Source organism: Anastrepha obliqua, chromosome 3, assembly GCF_027943255.1.
Source record: "Anastrepha obliqua isolate idAnaObli1 chromosome 3, idAnaObli1_1.0, whole genome shotgun sequence".
Taxonomy (NCBI): Eukaryota; Metazoa; Arthropoda; class Insecta; order Diptera; family Tephritidae; genus Anastrepha; species Anastrepha obliqua.
In genome coordinates this window covers 46,847,765-46,868,791 of record NC_072894.1, presented here as the reverse complement: position 1 = coordinate 46,868,791, position 21,027 = coordinate 46,847,765, and the positions used below count along the sequence as shown (strand labels likewise).

General features: G+C 36.1%; 1 protein-coding gene across 1 annotated transcript in view; it reads left to right on the top strand.

Moving 5' to 3' along the window:
• LOC129240668 (dynein axonemal heavy chain 3-like) overlaps nucleotides 1–21,027 on the top strand; it is a 319,983-nt gene that overhangs the window by 169,549 nt on the left and 129,407 nt on the right. The window contains exons 38-42 of the mRNA XM_054876599.1: nucleotides 10,727–10,798; nucleotides 10,892–11,035; nucleotides 12,081–12,263; nucleotides 14,878–15,083; nucleotides 20,399–20,716. Coding sequence (XP_054732574.1) covers nucleotides 10,727–10,798; nucleotides 10,892–11,035; nucleotides 12,081–12,263; nucleotides 14,878–15,083; nucleotides 20,399–20,716 — 923 coding nt within the window. The remainder of the gene's footprint in view (nucleotides 1–10,726; nucleotides 10,799–10,891; nucleotides 11,036–12,080; nucleotides 12,264–14,877; nucleotides 15,084–20,398; nucleotides 20,717–21,027) is intronic.

Genomic DNA, 21,027 nt, shown 5'->3' with positions numbered 1-21,027 from the left:
ATGGATTTTGGAACAGTGAATAATTTCTTACGAAATTTGAGAATTTAATGTGAAATCCGAATGAAATTATGTGTTCGTGGTAAAAACAATTTTTTTCGTTTTTTTTTTTTTTGAAAAATATAAATGGATAATGGTTAAAAAAGCTCCAATGCTTAATAAAACATATAAATTGAAACGAAAAATGCATGGATGATCAGGAAAAAAGACGATTGTTTATTCATATGCGTTGATTTGAAATTTAAAAACAATCTTCCTTCTTCCTGATTTTCAATTTATATTTTATATTTACTCAAAAACAAAGCACTTGAATAAAGAATAAAGAAATAAATAATATGAAAACCATATATTTTCTGTTCTAAACCATATCTATTCTATTTTAGTGTGCCCAGCGAAGGGGGCCGGGTTTGCTAGTATATGTATATACATATATACATATCAATGTATCTGCCTGATAACACTGGAGTTGGAATATATTCTGAATATACTAGTATGTATGTATTGGGTTGAGGAATAAGTTCGTAGCGTTTTACCGAAGCCTTTTATTTAGACAAAAAACAATAATTATATCAATAACTCAATTAATCAATTATGTACTCGCTGTTGCTGTTTACAAACTCTTCCTACCTCTCGATCACCTGGTGTCAAAGAAGTTGTTCAACCAGTTTTTAAGGACCTCTTTGCTATCGAAGGTAACGCCCTTCATATGGTTTGGCAGGGAGCGAAAAAGGTGGTAGTCGGTCGGTGCAAGGTCCGGCGGATGCTAAAGAGCGGCAGTGACGACTTGTTCAACATGGGGCCTGGTGTTGTGGTGAAGGAGTATGGTTCGACCATGTCGATCAGGTCTTTTCAGTCGAATAGCCTCATTCGCGCGGTGTAGCTGGTCAATGTACAGCTCTTTATTGACCGTGGCATTCTTTCCGAGTATTTTCAGTTCACCATGCCCCCAGTCCCACCAAACACATATCATGATCTGCTTTAGATCAAGATCCGGCTTGACTCTCGGCTTTAGCATATCTCCTGGAGCCATCCGCTTCTTTCTTTGCTTCGTATTGATGTGTAGGCACCATTGCGCATCTCCCGTGATGATTCGGTACAAAAAGCACTGTTTATGACTGCGTGTTGCTTGATGGTGGGTGAGATGTTGAGAAGCAATTTTAAGGCGACTTTTTTTGAGCTCGTGAGACATCCAATTTTTCAGTACATCCCATTAAATGAAAGTAATTGAGAATCATTTTATGATTATAGTTCGTTTTTTCCGCCGGTTCACGACTGGTTTGGTGACTGTTCTCCTTCTTCATCGAATTCACAAGGCCTTGCGCTGCGAGATGTGTCCAAGTCCCCATTTTTGAACTGTGTAAACCATTCTCATGCTGTGAGCAAAGCATGAGCAAAGAAGACCAAGTGTCGGAAATGATAATTTTTGCCCCCTGGGTATTCCATTTCTAAGCTTCACAACTAATAAAAATTAAATAACTCAAAAATACAATTAACATAGTTTTGTAGAGCAGAAAAGAGTTCTACCGAATTTTCCCTTCAAATTCCGATCGTTTGACAAACAACAAACAAATCGTTGTAAAATAAGAGAAAATGTAAAAACCTTATGGTCTTCTTACCCAACGCAATATATAGGGTGGGCCATGTAAAATTTGCTTTTTAAATCGGCTATAAAAAAAAACTCATCAATATTTTTTCAAACTTTTTTTTTATTTTGAAGATTGATTGAACATTGTCATTTATGAATGAACAATAATATCGTTCAAATGACTGCCACGACTGGCTTTACAGTAGGCCATTCGATCAACCCACTTTTTAAGCACATTTTCGATTGTTTGGGCTCCAATTTCATGAATAGCAACTTCGATTTCGTGTTTTAAAGTATCAATCGTCTCTGGATGGTTCGCATAGCATTTGTCCTTAACGGCTCCCCACAAAAAATAGTCCTACGAACTTAAATCACAGCTCCGAGGCGGCCAATTGATATCGGGATTCAAAAACGGTAGCCAAAAGTTCGAATGTAACTTTGGCAGTGTGACAAGTTGCACCGTCCTGTTGAAACCAAATGTCGTCCATGTGATCCTCTTCAATTTTTGGAAACAAAAACTCGTTGAGCATGTCACGGTAACGCTCGCCATTTACTGTAACCGCGGAAGAAGAAGAAGACTCACCACTTTGGAAATAGGTTTTCAATATTTCCCAATTTTGTTCATTTGACATGTCATTTGTGTTACCATTCTGAAAAAAATAGGTGGTTCAAAGTGCAAACGCTATTTGGTCTACCCTGTATTAAGGATGTCCTGGGATACGGGGATTTTTGGTTTTGTAATTTTTATATAAAAAAAATCAACACCTACTCTAACTTTGTAACAATTACGAGGGTTGCCTTAATATTTTGCACCCAATAATGGAAACACGGTAAACTTATAATGAAAATCGCTTTATTGTTTTTCAAAATATTTTCCTTGGAAGTCGATATACCTCTGTACTCGCTTGAATCAATTTGCAAAGCACATTTACCACTCAAAAGAGGATAACTCCAAAATAAGTTGTTTAAAAGCTTCAACTGCTTCTTAGGGCGTTGAAAAACGTTGACTTCGTATTTTATTTTTGATGCTCGGGTGCAAAAAGAAACCATTGGTCCCCAAATCAGTAATTCAGGCAACCCATTAATTTGATCTTTTGAGTGCTCAAAAACTCTCTGAGTGTGAGCCGATGCGTTAGAGCTCACATTGGATTGGTGAAGGATGATTCGTATTTGCTAAAGTTGCTACATTACCAGATTTTCCGAAAAAACAGGCAAGCATTTGCTTTGAGGTACAAGCAACTTCTGTTGGATTTAGCTCAGTTTAGAATACCCGTACTGTCAATTGCTGTTAGTTTCTGGCTCATATGCATAGATCCAATATTTGTTACTTACAATATCATAGACGCGCTTTGAACCACTACGGTTGAATTTCTTCAACATATCCTTACACCAATCGACATGAGTGCAACGAAAACATCTCTTGACTGCCAAATTTTCTTGCAATATAAAATGTATGTGTGGTCCCAATAATACCCAGGGAAATCTCAATCTCGTCATATGTCACAACAAATAAAGCTCGTAAGCGAAAACGATCTATGTAAGTTTTAGCTAAAAATCTCAATCTCGTCATATGTCACAACAAATAAAGCTCGTAAGCGAAAACGATCTATGTAAGTTTTAGCTAAAAAATACCAAACGTTTTGATAAACTTTGCATGTAGTTTTGCAAAGGCACAAAATATGAAAAGCCAACCTCGTATGAATACGTTTGTTCATGTTCTATTTGTTTTTGCTCATGTTTTATTTTTAATATCAAAAAGGATACTTGAATATACATAAATATATGCCTCTGTTGTTAAAAGTTGTCCTGGCTTACTTAATTTTTTTAACATGAATGACTACGTGTTAAAGCCGACTACGTTCCACTTATTCGGCCGAAATTGTACGAGATTAAAAAATACTTATGTATATGAACTTATTTCAACCACAAATTATGTACATTTGTTTACTTTTTTCGTTTTTTGCATCGATATTTTTTCGACATTGCTTTATTAGGTAAAATGAAAAGAGTGGAAACGCTTTTTTTGTATTTTATGATGAGAAATGAAATAAAACAAAACAAATAAAATATCTGCATACTCTGTTCTTGCAATTGCGCAAAATATTATATTATGAGCGTTCTATAGCTCTATAAAAAAGCCTGTATCAAATAAGGTGTGAGGGACTGTGTGTACATCATTACTATGATTAACTGCCTATGTATTTAACTAATTTCTTTTTTTTTGTTACTAATGAAATAAATAAATAAAAAAATAAATTTCAAATTCATTTATTTATTAAATAGTTGCAGTAGGCGCTTTCCCAAGCAATATTGATGCATTTTCTTCGAATTAAGTTATAACAGAGTAGTGAATATTTAAGTACCGGGATCCTACAAATCGAAAAAATTTGCAACCCTAGCGTAGCTGTTGGGGTATTTGCATATTAATAAAACACTATTAGATCAGCTGCTTTAAATATTAAATTACTTTATTGATTTCCACACTTTTAAATTAATCTAAGATTTTACTTTTAAGTTCCCCATTTTTAACTATGATAAACACCCGCGTTATTGCGATGATCGGTCGTTAACCATAAGAGAGAGAACATAATAAAAAAAAAAGAAAATCGCAAAGAGCTATTGACAGATTGCATGATGGGATGAAGTTAATATACTCGTCTTAAAGCAATGGATAACAATTTGTTTCGATTAGCAAAGGTGAAAGTAGCTACCAGAGAGCAGAAAGCGTCGAATCAAAGGCTTATTAAGTGACTTAATTCGTACATAACTACACAATCACTCAGAGCGCTGCAAACATAATATGCATTACCATTAATATAAAGAATTCAATTTAGTGAGTGAATCACATTTTTAAGTGCTTGACATCTTTGATATTATTTATGTATAAATTCAAAAATAATTCTATAACAAGATGCCTTATGAAGTTGCGAACACATACAGTGTTTCTAAGTTAAGCAAATACATTACACCTGCCCCATATTCTGCGATGTAAATCTAAAATTTTGCTATTTCTGACTTCTGTATCTTCTTCTTTTTGATTGGCGCGATAACCGCTTACGCGATTTTGGCCGAGTTGAACAAAACACGGCAGTCGTTTCTTTCTAGTGCTAACCAGCGCTAGTTGGGCACACCAAGTGAAGACCAGTCCTTCTATATCTGATATTTCCAATGCAGAGGAGGTCTTCCTCTTACTCTACTACCACCAGCTGGTACCGCATCGAATATAGTACTTTCAGAGTTCTCGCGTTTGTATCCATTCGGACGACATGGCCCAGCCAACGTAGCCGCTGGATCTTTATTCGCTGCGCTATGTTTTTATTGTTTATATATATTGTTTTTATATATTGATCGAAATGAGGAAGAATGATAGAAAGGCGGAAGATGAAATTGTTCCTTTATCTGAAAATTGTCGCTCATCGTGGGAAATAGCACAACATTTGGAAATTTAGTATCAAACCGTACTTAAACGACGGAACATAAAGGCTCCAAAATTTACAAAAAGCCTTCCCAATCTAATTTCGGACAAGTAGCTAAATCACCAAAAGAAGTCGCACAAAGATTAAAAAATCGGCACGCAAAGCACTTAAAAAATCGGAATAGAGGTGGTGGCCAAGGCACAAAAGCCAGCATTATCTGACATAAAACGTGAAAGCGAGGTTTAAATTCTGCGATAAGTACAAACACTGGAGTGCTGATGACTGGAAAAGAGTGATATTCTCTAATGAAATCTCTATTAACCGTTTTCAGTCAGATGTGAAGCCATACTACTGGCGCCGACCGCGTGAAAAGTTGCAAACGCATGAAGTAAAGCAAATGATGAAGCATGGCGGTGGTAGCCTTATGGTGTGGGGCTGCTTCACGTGAAAATGAAAAAGTAAGACTATTTGAATATCTCACATAGCAATTTGTCGGATTTAGTGATCAGAAGAGGTTATATTTCAGCAAGACGGCGACGCTTTTCTTTGAGAGCTCGATTCAAACGCATTAACTGCAGTCGGTAACGACCGCCAGTGATGGTTGCAGATGGTTTAATAGATCCATTTTTCATCGCCAGTGACTGTGTTTTACGAAAACCTTTTCTTTTCTGCCGTTCAACAAGCATCTCACACGTCACCAAACGTCAAATTTCATAGCATTATTGTGAAAAATTACTCTACAGCAATCGAAATTGCATAAATATAGCAAACATTTAGCCAGTTCTGCGCGCCACCGTAGATCAAATCATGCACACTTCATGCATAAATTTACGTTCGTTTATTATGCTTATATTTAGTATATTGACGTCGCTCAATTGTCAAATTCGTAGTAAAGTAGTAATAGAGTAATAGTCTACATCGCCCCCAAAAGCCTTGTTTTCACTAATTCTAAGGATCACTACTTGTCTTTTGAATACAATCAAGTAACAACATTTACGAACAATTTAAAATTATATGCACTTACACTTACATTCGTTTGATACAAACGAGCTTTTCATTCAAATTATTTAGTATGATGAAAAAGGCATGCCAATGAAGTACTTGAGAGCAAACGAGTGCAAAGCAGCTTAGTCCAGTCAAAAGAAGATTTAACTTAGTAATTTTAGGAGTATGCGAGTTTATGGTTTTATTATGTAAAACCCATCACTGTGAACTTAAATTTGAGTTTTCGGGGTCGGGGGTTGTGTCCCGCGCCCGCCATCTTGGAAATAAGGGTGCAACTGGTTTTTTGCGTTTATCTCGTGAATTCCGAAAGTTACGAACATTTTGTAAGATACTTTTTTGTAGAAAATAATATTATCTACAACTTTCATTCAAAACTTTTTATTCTAAAATTAATAATAAAAAAGTTATAAACAAAATTACGCTAAAAATTAAGGGATGAATTGTTTTAAAGCGTAATAACTTCTTTTTTATAGATTTTATGGAAAATATACTTTAGAGCTTTTTTATAGAGCATTATTTTGTGAACATTTTTGTTTTCTTTCACTAAAATTAAAGGATGGCATCTTTAACTACAAGCCTTCTTTTTTCAAATGGCGTTTTGTTTGCTCAAATATCATTTTCTTTCGCAGAGATATCGCATTTTGAAATTTTCATGTTTCTAAATTTTTCTACACCTGAAAATCGATTAAGATAACATAGACATGATATAGTCGATTACTAATTTTCTTGAATTGAGTCTTGTTTTTCTTAAAATTTTGTCTCACACCATAAGTGTGCTGAATCACCCCACCCCTACACTATCTAACCTTTGGGTACCGAGTCACACACAGCCTTAACCCGTAGAAACCACCCCTATCATACCGCAAGCAGCCTTACCCACAAACTCCAAATTTACATACTATTAATCCATATATTTCAGGCCCTCAAACCCAAGAAAAGTAGTAATCGACTATATCATGTCTATGTTATCTTAATCGATTTTCAGGTGTAGGAAAATTTAGAAACATGAAAATTTCAAAATGCGATATCTCTGCGAAAAAAAATGATATTTGAGCAAACAAAACGCCATTTGAAAAAAGAAGGCTTGTAGTTAAAGATGCCATCCTTTAATTTTAGTGAAAGAAAACATCTGCAAGGCTACATAACCTCAAATATGGACAAAAATGGTGTTTTTTGCACTTTTAGGTTAGGATATCTCAAAAACCAGAGCTGATAGAGCAATTCTGAGGCCAGATTTGGATTCAGCGCATCATAAACCTTCGGAAATATATAGTCTTGTTTCTGGGTCTGAATGTTGGTTAAATTTTGTCGGCCTGTGTAATCATGTACGCGCTTCGCTAATGTATTGGTTGCTCCGCTTAGCAGCTCAAAATCATGCGACTAAATAAAGATAGCGGGAAAAACTTATAGACAAAAATGTTCACAAAATAATGCTCTATAAAAAAGCTCTGAAGTATATTTTCAATAAAATCTATAAAAAAGAAGTTATTACGCTTTAAAACAATTCATCCCTTAATTTTTAGCGTAATTTTGTTTATAACTTTTTTATTATTAATTTTAGAATAAAAAGTTGTGAATGAAAGTTGTAGATAATATTATTTTCTACAAAAAAGTATCTTACAAAATGTTCGTAACTTTCGGAATTCACGAGATAAACGCAAAAAACCAGTTGCACCCTTATTTCCAAGATGGCGGGCGCGGGACACAACCCCCGACCCCGAAAACTCAAATTTAAGTTCACAGTGATGGGTTTTACATAATAAAACCATAAACTCGCATACTCCTAAAATTACTTAGTTGACTATTTTTTTTGTCTCTTTTGACTGGACTAGCTTTGTAGCTGCTAAAACAATGCTTGCCACTCGCTGAACAGTGACACAAGTGAAATGAGTTCACTAAATCTACGTTAAAAAGAGATGCTTTCCATTTAAATTCAACCGGGCTATTCGGGTCATGTTCTTCGATTTCGATGTAACTTAAATATGTTGCTCTCTGGTCAAAATAATGAAACACGTATTTTTTTGTTCGCCCGAAAAAATTTTTTTTCAAGAGTTGTTGGCAATTTTGTTTTTCGGCTCAAACTCGATTTTTTTTAATTATATTAGAAAAATTTTTTTTTAAATGCCCATAACTTAGTCAAAAATGAACCGATTTTAATGATTCTGGGTTCAAAATAATCGTAATTACTTACACGAGCGACTTCATGTAGAAACAATTGCAAAAAAGTATTTGGAAATGTTTTATTTTGCAAATACAAAAAGTGCGAAACTCGTTTTTTACTCAAAAATTCATTACTCAAAAACAACTCATTTTAGCTACTGGGCATTCAACTTAATTGAAGTTTGAAGTGTCCTCTTGATTTGGAAAAAGTTATAAGAAAAAAAAATACACTTTTTGAAATATTGAATTTCGAAAAAATTTTAATTTTTTTTCTTTTTTGCTAAATAAAAAATTTTTAACTACTTTTTTGCAATTGTTTCTACATGAAGTCGCTCGTGTAAGTAATTACGATCATTTTGAACCCAGAATCATTAAAATCGGTTCATTTTTGACTAAGTTATGGGCATTTAAAAAAAAAATTTTTCTAATATAATTAAAAAAAATCGAGTTTGAGCCGAAAAACAAAATTGCCAACAACTCTTGAAAAAAAATTTTTTCGGGCGAACAAAAAAATACGTGTCTCATTATTTTGACCAGAGAGCAACATATTTAAGTTACATCGAAATGTAATGGAAAGCATCAAGAGTATATTCATTGTGATCTCTGGTCGCTACATAACATAAATTATAAAATAAGATATGTAATTCAGAAAAGAAATTATTCGCTGCGTTCCTTGTATTCCAAAAAATCGTTTTGTAGTCCGATTTGTGTCATACCCGAAATACATATGTCTTAAGTACGTGAATGGAAATATTGTTTAGATGAATGAATCATGTAAGAAGCTAGGGTCTGAATGATCTCAAAATCGTATTTGTGACCGATTGGGTTTCTATTCAGAAGCCACACATACTAATTCCATAGGATAAATTTGGCAAAAGAAAAGTACCCACAAGGTGACGCAGTGGTCAACTTATTTGGTGGTTATGGTCCGACTTGGGTCATATTCTGACCGCTCATAATTTTTCAGATTTTTTTTGGGTTTATAGTCTATAGTTATTACAAAAAATCGACTTTGTGGTTGAGATATTTATGGAAGTTCGATTTATAAAAGCATATTTATGTCTTCGCAATAGATTTTCAAGAGACTACAACATTTTGCGCATCCGTCGCCGATCGTACATAGTCTAGGTTAGATTAGCATAAATGGTTGCCCTTGCGACGGGCCTACTTGGGCAAATATTCAATATACGTCCGTTGTGATGCCATTCAGGGGAAAGGAGAAGGAAAGGAACCAGACCGGTGGGAAAATAGAGAAAAAGGGTCGTGTAGTTAGAGGATGACGACCAACAGTAGCTAATTTATGTTCGTATTATCTGCTTCAAGCTACATACTCATGAATTTCACTAGATATGTGATATGTAAAGCAGACTACAAGTTTTCAAGCGAACCATCAGATCAAATCGTCTATAGGGTTCCCTGTCTAGCCAGCTCATCAGCTCAGCAGTTTCCCTCTTACCGCTGTTACCGGGAACCCAAATAAGCCAGAAATCGAAGTATTCGGATTCAAGGGAGAAATCAGGCATTCGCCGATTAATCGAACGAAGAAATAACGAACCCAAGGTCCTAACAGCCGCTTGGCTGGCGGAGTAAATATTTACATTAACTATCGAAGTGAGCATCCAATCCCCTGCTTCCTCAGTGCGACTAACTCCGTTTGAAAAACACTACAGTGATCCGGAAACCTAAATTTGAGCTTGGGCTTCCACGTTAGGGCTCTATTAAGGATAAGTACCAGGTGCTTCACCCAGTCAGAGGGCACCAACGGAGCGCCCACTATTGAGCGGAGAAAAACTCTAGGTATGTTAAGACGAATTCGTAAATAAGACGAGCTCAGTCTTCAGAGGATTTTTCGAAAAACCGTAAATGGACGATCCATTTCACAACTACATTCAGACAGTTCGCATCATATCGTAGACGATAAGTAGTTTGAGAAGGGAAAGGTTAAGGATATTTCTCGGGGCGACTGAACAAAAGGACATGATCCTCCTATAGTAGGGCGCAAAAACTTTATAACATAATTTTCAGCAAAGCCTGAATTACAAGGCTACTAAAGTATAAAATAACAAAAACTTAACGTTCAAGATAAAGAGAATATAATGCATATGCAAACGTACTCACAGAAATTCACAGCAGGAAAATGCCCAGTTGAAATGTTCAGAGTAAATTTAATTCAGTTAAGGGGTGCAGCTTAAAATTATTCTGGAAGTTTTACACGCTACATGCTCTAACACAAACAAATGAGTAGTTGAATCTTTATTCGATTCCCCAGTTTGATCCAAAGAATAATAATAATGGATTTATAGGGAATCACATTTTATTTTCTATAAAAGTTTTTGCGGGCGGAACAGTGAAAAGTGAGGAGTTGAGTTTAAAAAAATATCTCACATATTGAATAGCCTCTGCCTAAAATTTATTCTCATCCATACCTTCCAATTTTTGTATGGCACAAACTCCCTGAAAAAAGCTATTACCAAACGTAACACAATTCATCTCTTGCTTTATGCAATTTCACTTAAGAATCAGTAGTGCGAATACACTTTATTCATCTACATTTTTTTACCAGGTACAAGAAACCATTATGTCAAAACTGGATCGGCGACGAAAAGGCGTATATGGTCCGCCCCTAGGCAAAAGGGTAAAATTGTGCAACAAACTGCAAAAAATTATCGATTTACATGACTAAATTTTATTTTAATTATTTTGATGCAACACGTTAACTTCTTTGCAGTGTTTAATATTTTGCGACGATGTTGCCATGCCATCGAAAGACACATACGGTTCGCAGCCGCCACTCGAATTGATACGCCAATGGCTGGATCACGGCTACTGGTCTGATTTGGTGGATACAACAAAAATCGAGCTGGTCGATATGGTAAGAGAGGGAGGCGTGTAAAGGTAAAATTGTTTATGTTGGTGACTTTTTGGCGGAAAAAGCTGTAACATGCAGTTAAAACACACACATGCAAAAGTATTTATGTAGGTACACATATATACATATGCACATATGCACATATTCCTATAAACACTGGCATTGCACTGCTCGGTGCGAATACACAATGCACTTGGCCACGTAGTTGTTCAATGTGTTTTAAGTTGATTGCTTAAATTTACGAAACAAAAACTGGCACATGAATGCGAAAAGTCTTCCATTTAATTAAGTGTGAGGGCCTTTGATGACCCTGCAGCGTCCGAGCAGAACGAAAGTTACTTGCTGTGAAATCGAGCGCCACACAGTTGCCGAAAAAATATTCTTTTGTTTGTTTTTTTATCAAGTGCGGGTGGAGCAAAAAGTAAAAAAAAAAGTTGAATGCCTGTCAAGCGACAATGTGCATACATATATGTTATATTAAAAAATTACAACAATTTTATACCTAAAACTTTTTTACTCGTACATTTATTCGCTCAGTCGAAAAAAAAAACAAAAATGCACACATGCCACTCAAACCTTAATTGGTTACGCAAGTGCTTAACAGTAACAGTGTATTTACATATTGGGGGCACTTCCGCATATTTGGCTCTTTGGCAACGCGGTTTGCAGCCCACACAGCCAACCACGAAATTACCGTACATATTGCAAAAGTTTGCATTCCAAAGTTGTTTTTTGATGTTTTTTTGTTTTTAAATTCTCAACATTTTATTGCTTTTATTTGGCTTAAACTTTTTGTTTTTTTGATGTTGGAGTTTTCCCTTTAACATTTTATTCATTGGCTTTATGTGAAATAAATTTTCAACATTTTTTACTTACGTCAACAAGCTACAAAAGAACAAAAAACACTAAAACAAATGTGACTCCTGCATGTGTTGTTTGTTTGAACATTGGCATTGCCGTTTTTTTGGTTTTATTTTTTTTCGAATATTATGTTGTTGTTATTGTTATGCTCATTGACTTTATTGTTTTTCGTTCGCTTGTTATGCAGAGCTTCCTCGGCGCTATGGGCGTGCCGGGTGGCAGTAATTTTATCTTCCCGCGCTTCTATCGTCACACATTCCTTGTTGCTGTGGACTCGTTCGAGGATTCGACCATCATTAAAATATTCACAGCGATTGGCGATTGGCATTTCAGCAAGGGATTTCCTGAAAAAGTGGCATTGCTATCGCGGGTAAGTGTACCTAACGGCACAACTGAAGTGAAATAAAACATAAATAAATAAAAACAGTTTAAAAGGATCTGCACATGGGTATTTAAAACAATTGTGCATGATCATAGAAGATAAAGGCGGCTCCAAGCTTTATTTAAAAGTGTACTTCATCTCTGTCAGAGTCGAGTTAGATTCGGCATTTTCGCTTGGAGCCAGCTTTAGAGTGACGAAACGCTGTCACTAAAGCTGCTACTAAACTTTGAAAATTAAGCGAACTTCAACTTCTGCGTGGGTTCGGAGCATTTAAGTTGTAGTTTTTATTGAAATGAAAATGAATAGGCATTTTTTGGGGAAATTGAGAGGTACATCAATATTAAAAATGAGTTATGAGTATTAAGAATGCCAAAAATATACACGGTGGTCAATTTGAAAAAAAAAAAAATATATATATTAAAAAAAAAAATTTAATAAAAATAAACAATTTTTTTGAGTATACTTATATTTATGCAAATATATAATATTATATATATAATGAAATTATATATTTATGAACTACGATTTAACTCAACTGACAATCTCAGCGCATCCTGCTGCCCAGTTTTCCTAGTCCTTGGTGACGGTTTCTAGCTCTATTTCACGAATAGCCTGTGGTTTAGAAAATTAAAAAAAAAATCAATTTATTATTATAGTATTTATAGTATTTCGAAGGTATAGTATCTTATGAATATACTGTGAAATTTTCATGCGGAAATTCCCAATATTATAGCTTCTACAGCTCATTAACTATTCCGCCGAATCGTCTGAAATTTTAATAAATTTTCGAGCTTTAGGCCATCGGGACCCCTTAAGAGCATGAATCATTAATGGACTTTTTCATAACATCGGTCCAAAAACTCTAACAGCGTAAAATCACAACTGCGAACTGACCAAGCAACCATCGCCAAGACAATTACCGACCTTGACGCTCAAAATGTCGATTGTGGTGTGGGCTGCGTGGCAAGGCATATCATCCTACTAAAACCAAAGATCGTCGAAGTCCATGCCTTCAATTTCCGGCCACAAAAAATCGTTTAACAATCCTGAATGGAAGTCACCTTTGATCGAAAGAGCGTTTCCAGCAGCATGTTCAAAGAAAAGTGGGCAAACTGTCATTCTCTGAGGATGCATTAGTGGGTCACGATGATCACGTCGGGCTTTCCGATAACCAGATGTGGGGGTTTTGCTTGTTAACATAGCAGCTGAGATGAAAATATGATTTTTCGAACAAAATCGTTGTCCATTGCGTTTGCAATATTTCTGAATTTAGTTCGAGCGTAAGGCTTTTCACTTCGTTCCGCGTAGATGTGATTCTAACTTTAAGGATATTGATCTTTTTCAGTTTAGATCTAATTTCTTACGAGTTTCGAGTATGTAGCTTCGGATCGTTGTCATGTTGAAACAGCCATGAAAGTGAAATATCCACTATTGCACATAAATTTGTCCTTTATGTTATTTATTCGGTGCTGACATTCCCACATCATTATACCCGTCCGGCAAGCTTAAATGTACCACAATGTGACATGGTTCGTGCTGTCCCTTCAAAATAGCAGAAAAATGCTGTTCTGGTTTTTATGCTTTCATTTTTAACAAATGTAATAATTGCACATTTACTTGCTGAAGCTACGGTGCCTTCGTTACAGTGCTTATGATCTTTGCGTGTAGCCTCTTGCTTCTTAAGATAGTGACTCTTCAGAAAATCCTGCGCTTTTCATAATTTTTTCGCCATGTTATGAAGAGTGCCGCGTGTAATATCGTTCATATGCATTTATTCTCAAATATCTCCGGATTAACCGCACCATTGGTGGTGATCGCTTCTAAAACTATGAGTCATTTACTTTAGAGAATGACAGATCTTGAAGAGAAGAACAAATCGTCTAGATGTGTTACCATCATTCGTCGTACACGTGCATTACCTTACCGCGTCTATTCGAATGTCTAATTATACTCGAAATTTCTGCAGATTTTCGCTTTTCCTACCCTCCTTTGCTTTTTTTGAGTCCGCACTTGTTGGAGGTCATTGCTTAAAAACCAGAGACTCTGACGAGTAGCTGCTTTGACCTCATCACACAAAGACTGCACATTTCTGTGGATTGTGCCCAACAAATGAAGGATGTCACTCCAGCTTGAGCTGTTTTTCCATCCACTATTGTGAAAAATAGCTCATTTTTTGGAAGAAAAAAAATTTGAAATCTATGTTGCAAAAAATCTATGCAAAATTATTCAATGTTACAATGTACAAATAATGAAATCCAAAAAATAAGTTCGAAGCAAATAAAATTTTGAAAAATGTGCGGTGCTACGTGTAATGCATGTAACTTGATAGGGACTGAATAATACGCGTATTGCTCCCTACCTCATTCACATCGCATAAACATCAGGCACATTTTTTATATGTTAATACTAAATTACCGTCCACCCGCCTGAGGTTACAAGCCATAACTATCATTGCTTATGATTTGTTTGATTCCGAAAATTAACAGCCAAATTTCAGCACTTAGTTACTTGTTTCAATCTCGTTTCTTATAATATGTTTTATAAGTGATTATAAAATTCGAAGTATGTACACAAGTATGAAAAAGTTTTATTTCATTTTCAGGGCCTAGCTGAAGCCATGGTCAGCGTGTATCGTCAGGCACTCCGAGTTTTCCTACCAACACCTGCAAAATCTCATTACACCTTCTCACTACGTGACATTACTCGCATCTTTCAGGGCATTGTCCTCGTTCCGGCTAAAAGGCTGCAGGAAGTGGAGAAGCTGGGCCGTTTGTGGGCACATGAAACGTATCGTGTGTTTTACGACCGGTTTGTATGCCCTTTTTTTATTATGCTCTTAAATGTGGAATGCTTACATACACCTCAGTCGCCTATACGGAATGTATTTATCCGTGTGTATGTATGTGCATACTTACTCGCGTTATAAGGGTGTCAGTTACTTTTACAGTCGCCGTTTTTGCAATGTAAATTTTTTACTACATTTTTTGCCTTAATACTTGTGTGCAAAAGTTGATTTTATATTTGTATGCAGCTCTACTCGCCGTAGTAGTGTCATGTGGTAATTATAGCGTGTACTCGAAAGTGATAGTATTACAACGATATGTACATATGTGGGTGAATATAGGCGCAATTTGAATGTGGCCGCCAACTCAGATAAAATATTTATTTAACATTCTTATCCTCAGTCACGGTCTGACAGACCGTTTATTGTTCGCAGAAGTATATACATAACACATGGGCTGAAAAATCCCGGGTCTAACGAAGAAAACACGTTTTTTTGTTTAAAATGAATAATCAACGCAATTCTCATCAAGAACAGCGCAATCATTCCAGCGTCGCTCTAAAATTTCAATACCACTTTTGTAGAACGATTTATCTTTTGCCTCAAAATAGGTCTCAGTTTCAACGATAACATTTGAGCGAAATTTTGGACCGGTGAGCATTTTTTTAGCCAACAGCCGCGAACAGCCAGTAGTTCAATTCATTTAGTTTTGCCACTGCTCAGAATCATTAACACCTTCTTGGTTTAGGTCAACTGTGAGCAAACGCAGTACCGACTTTGAACGGTGCTTTCTCATAGTCAAATACTCATGCAATATAAAGCCAACACTTTCTCTTGATATCTTTACGATGTCAGCTAACTCAAGCAACTTCAATTTTCGAACATTCAAAACCATTTTGTGGATTTTGTTGATCTTTTCTGGTGTTACCGCCTCTTTTCGTCGTTCACTGCCTTGTGCATCATGGGTGTTTTACGACCACGATTGATTTCGATAAATAATCATTTTATTGTTGTTTCTGATCGAGCGGAGACCCACACAACTCTTTTAAAGCCATTGCTTCGCTTGAACGATATTTTTTCTCCATCAAGAAGTGTAAAATTAAAAGACGACATTCTTTTTGATTCATTGTTTTGAAAATAACAAAAGTAAAGAGCTCTTAGCCCAATAACTCAGGAACTAATGAGCCAATAACTCAGGAACTAATGAGCCATTCATGAAATTTTATCAAATATACCATCTATGTGTTAGGCTCGGGACCTTTTAGTCCATATGTAGGCTCGAATAAAAAACGAATATGCTTATTCATTTGTTTAGATATAAATTTAGTCTATGGAAATGTAAGTTTCGTTCAGACTATAGACAAATAAAGAGATGGTTACTTAAATCACTAAAAATTACAAATTACAGAAACTTAGGAAAGTGAACGATTAAAAATTGGCGTTCAAAGTTTTAGCAAATTCATATTTCGCTAAGGAAAAATCAATCGATATAGAACTCGAGATTTTATTCAGTTCACTAAGTGTACGCGCAATTGGGGAATTAATCAGCAAAACTACACTTTGCTCCTGGAATGCACGCATCTGTGTTTCAAGTAGAGGTGAATGCTGTTCTAGAAGCAATGAACTTTGTTGTGGAACGGCAAATATATATGTACGTGTCTGCAGCGCCAGCCAACCTGCGCTCATGGCAGACATCCCCCCAACCGCTACAAGGATAATTCAGTACTGCAAGTCCATTTTGAATTATGTCGGTAGACATAATACCCTGAAGCTAACATGGGTCCCAGGACACATGGGTATCGCGGGTGACGATATCTCTGACTCTTTAGCTAGGATGTGCTCTGAGGCCAGTTTCTTTGGCCTGAAGCCCGTTCTATCACTCTCTTCTGCAGCCATTAAAGCCACGATTAGCAAACGGGAGAGGGTGAGAGGCTGATGGAGAAACCAACCGACTGGCGCAGATCCTCCTGTCATTAAGTAGCGGGGACTGTAGGCAGCTGGTTGGACTGATGATGGGTCACTTTCTATGAGCAACATACGGAAAAGGTCGGCAAATGAGAAAGTGGACCACTTTCTGAGCATCTGCCCGGCCTTCGCTCGAAACATGTACCAAGAAAGCTTTACTTAAATTAAAATGGCCCAGCGGGCTGCACTCTTACATTGGCAGATGGAAACTCCTAGGCTTACAATCTTGACAAGATCAGAGAACTCATCGGTATAAAAGTGAGTTTTGAACAAAGCAAAATCGTTAAAGTTTATGGCGATGATAGTCTATCTCGTGCCGGAATTCATGAGTTATGTACACGTTTCAGAGATGGTTGTGGGGACATAAATGACAATGAACATACGGGCCACCCAAAATCACCAAAAACTCCATCGAAAGTGTTCGTAAATTTATCAAAAATGAACCGAAATCATCATTGAAATTCATGGAATCGGAGTTGAATATCTCCAAAACATCGATTTATTGCATTTAACTGATCATTTGGGCTTACGAAAGCTCTGTGATTGTTTCATTCCGCAAGAGTTAACCAAAAATTACTCCGAATTGAACATTCGAAAGACCTAATCAAAGAGGCGAGCAAAAACGAGAACTTCTACAAGGAATTGTCCGAGAGGAGTTCGTGCCAACGGGCCAAACCGTCAATGGAACTGTCTATCTGGCGTTTGTTGCATCGCATTCCTCGAATTCGCCGTGAATACCGCAAAGGAGGAAGCTGGTTCTTATTGCATGATAATGCACCATCTAATTTGTGACTGATGTTTTAACTAAAAATCTCATTTTAATCATCAACCACTCACCGTACTCGCCCGATATGGCTCTCTGTGTCTTCCACCTATTCGGAAAATTGCATTTGGCCATGAAAGGAAAACGTTTTGTGTCCGTAGAGGACATCCTGAAGAAGATTCCTATCTATGACCTGAAACCTTTTAGATCACGCAAAACAGTGTATCGAGGCCAGAGTGGACTATTTTGAATAAATAAACTCGAAGTTGTCAGAACAAAGCTCCTGTCGTTTTTATTTAAGATCAGTCTTGTTTATTTTGGACTTCACCTTGTGAAATAGAAATTTCAATTAAGATAAGTACAGTTATTTTTTTAATTGTCAATTTTGTGACCGATATTTTCATAATTGGATACCAAAGTTACTGTTTAGAGTGGAACGATATAAAACTACTCAATTGTTTGAGGTAAACGTTTTTTATTTTTCGACAAAGACTCCTTTTAGGCTTACACACTTCGACCAACGCTATCCTAGTTTGTTGATCACTTCCGAATAATAGGATTTGTCCAAGTCTGATTTGTCTATTTGTTTCTGTGCTAGCCATTTATTCAAATTGGAAACAATAGTAGTAGTGCGACGGATCCGAGAGAACCTATTCTGGAGAATAGAGGGGATGTGAAACGAGTTGTTTTGTTGTCGTGATAGAAAAAAAGAGGTTGTCTGTAAAGTCGGTTTACTGACGATAGTTTAACGTGACAACGCCATATGAAACTATTGATGGAATGGTTGCAATTTTCAAATAAAAATTTTAATTTTATTTGTTTGATAGATATTTTGTATCGATATAGAGGAGGAGGTAAATGGAATTGCAATGGAATAGGTCAAGTTACATTTACACAAACGTGAAAAATGACGAAAAATTTATCAAATTCATGAAAGATATCTTCAATTTCGATTGTGCATCAGACGTTAATAAGTCAACAACACTAAGAGGCACCATCATCGATTTGCCTTTTTCAAGACACTTTACACACGAAACACTCCCTTTCATTTCCTACTTTTTCTATCATCGTCCTATTCTCAACAGAGAAATGGTTCATTACCATGCACACAGGAAGAAGGCATATGCAAATACAAGTATGTGAATTTATATACCTACATATGTGCATATACATACATATGCGCATATATATACATATATATGCTCACTCAAGTAGGACAGAGCCAGATGCCGAACGTTGCCGAACGCGGGGGCCGATTGTGCTCTTTGTCGTTCGTTCCGCGCTCTCACTTGCAGTTCAAGCACATTAGCTTACATTTGCTTGCGTACGAAATAGATTCGTATATTTGATATGTCCATATGACTTGTATGCATCTTTACATATAGATTTGTTCTTTTTGAAAATTGCGCGAAATTTTATATGTATATGCATGTTTATATACATATATTAGTATACAGCATATCTTATAAGGTATATGGTAAATATTACCATACATTTTTTCCTTCATATATAATAAAAAAATTAATAATAATAACATTAAAACAACAGGTATTATTAACAAACTTGGTTTTATTTTAAATTCTTCAAGTAAATCAAATTAATAATAATCAATAAGAAGGCATATGCAAATACAAATACGTGAATTTATATATGTACATATGCGCATATACATACATATATACGCTCACTAAGTAGGAGAGAGCAAGATGTCGACCGTTGCCGTTCGTTTGCTTTGTTCGTTCCGCGCTTTCGCTTGCAGTTCATTCAAGATAACGGCAATGAGCAAGGTAACGGCAAATAAGCAAGGTAACGGCAAATAAGCAAGGTAACGACAAATGAGCAAGGTAACACTAATGAGCAAGGTAACACTAATGAGCAAGGTAACACTAATGAGCAAGGTAACAGTAATGAGCAAGGTAACACCACATTTTTTCGTGCGTGCAGCCGGCTAAATCGAATTGTAAGACGTTATCACGTCAAAAAATCAATCGACTTCCTCGACCCATACAAATGCTACGCACGAAGTAATATTATATATATGGAAGAACATGCACCAATATACCGATCTGAAATTTGGTGTGTGTTCTTCCAAGAGGTGCTACTAACTAAATATAACCTCGATATGCGCTAGTAGTGCCATTTATCTGGCTTTGTACAGAGTTTTCAAACGCTGAAATAATAATATACATAGTTTGTTAGTTGCACTTTGTTGTTTTGTTTCTTGATAAGATTTTAAACTTAGATATATACCTAAGTATGTATGTATAAACACCGGTAATATTGAATTTTAATATCGCTTGCTTCCACTTACAAAGCAGACAAACTTATTTAGATTTAAATAGCTTCCTTTTTAATTGCCAATTGCGCCAAGTAACCACAAGTAATATGGCTTAATAATACTCATTCGTCCGTTTGCTAACTTTTGAAATTATATTTTGACAATTTAGTTAATTTATATTCTCAGTTTACAATTCACCTAACAGCTTATTTGTCATTGGTTGTAAGCGCCTGTATTACGGTTATTTTAACCGCGTTGGTATAATTCAATTTTATATGCCGCGCGTTATTCACTGACCCAACTGTATTTTGCTATTTTGCTTATTATTATTATAGCCTTATTGAGCAAGTGGATCGTGACGCACTATTGGACATGGTGAGTACTGCATGCAAAACCAATATACGTTTCCCCCTGGAGCAGGCTTTCGCCGACCGCGTATCCGAGCCGGGAGCCAAAGTGACTGATGATGATTTGCGGAATTTATTTTACGGCAATTATTTGGAACCAGATGCGGATCCGAAAATTTACGATGAGGTCGAAAGTTATGATAAATTGGAAAAACTGATGCACTACTATCTACGCGATTATAATACATTCTCGCACACACCAATGGACTTGGTGCTGTTTCGCTTCGCCATCGAACACATATCGAGGTGAGTAAAGTGGCGGTTACGGAAGTGCCCAAACGGCTAACCGTCTGACAGTGTCACGACAAACGAACAATAACTACACAATCACACATTCATATGTATATCTTTCAAGCGACTGTAGACTACTGCTCGTCTCACGGCTGTGTGCGTGTCATATACAGCTACGGACAGAGAAATAATACACTTCGCCACAATAATATATTATGGCGATTATTTTTACTGGATGACCTAGTAAAACAATTACTTTTACACAAATCTATTCCTTTATTTTAGCATTATAAAAAAACGTTATATATCAGGTCAGTCCATAAGTT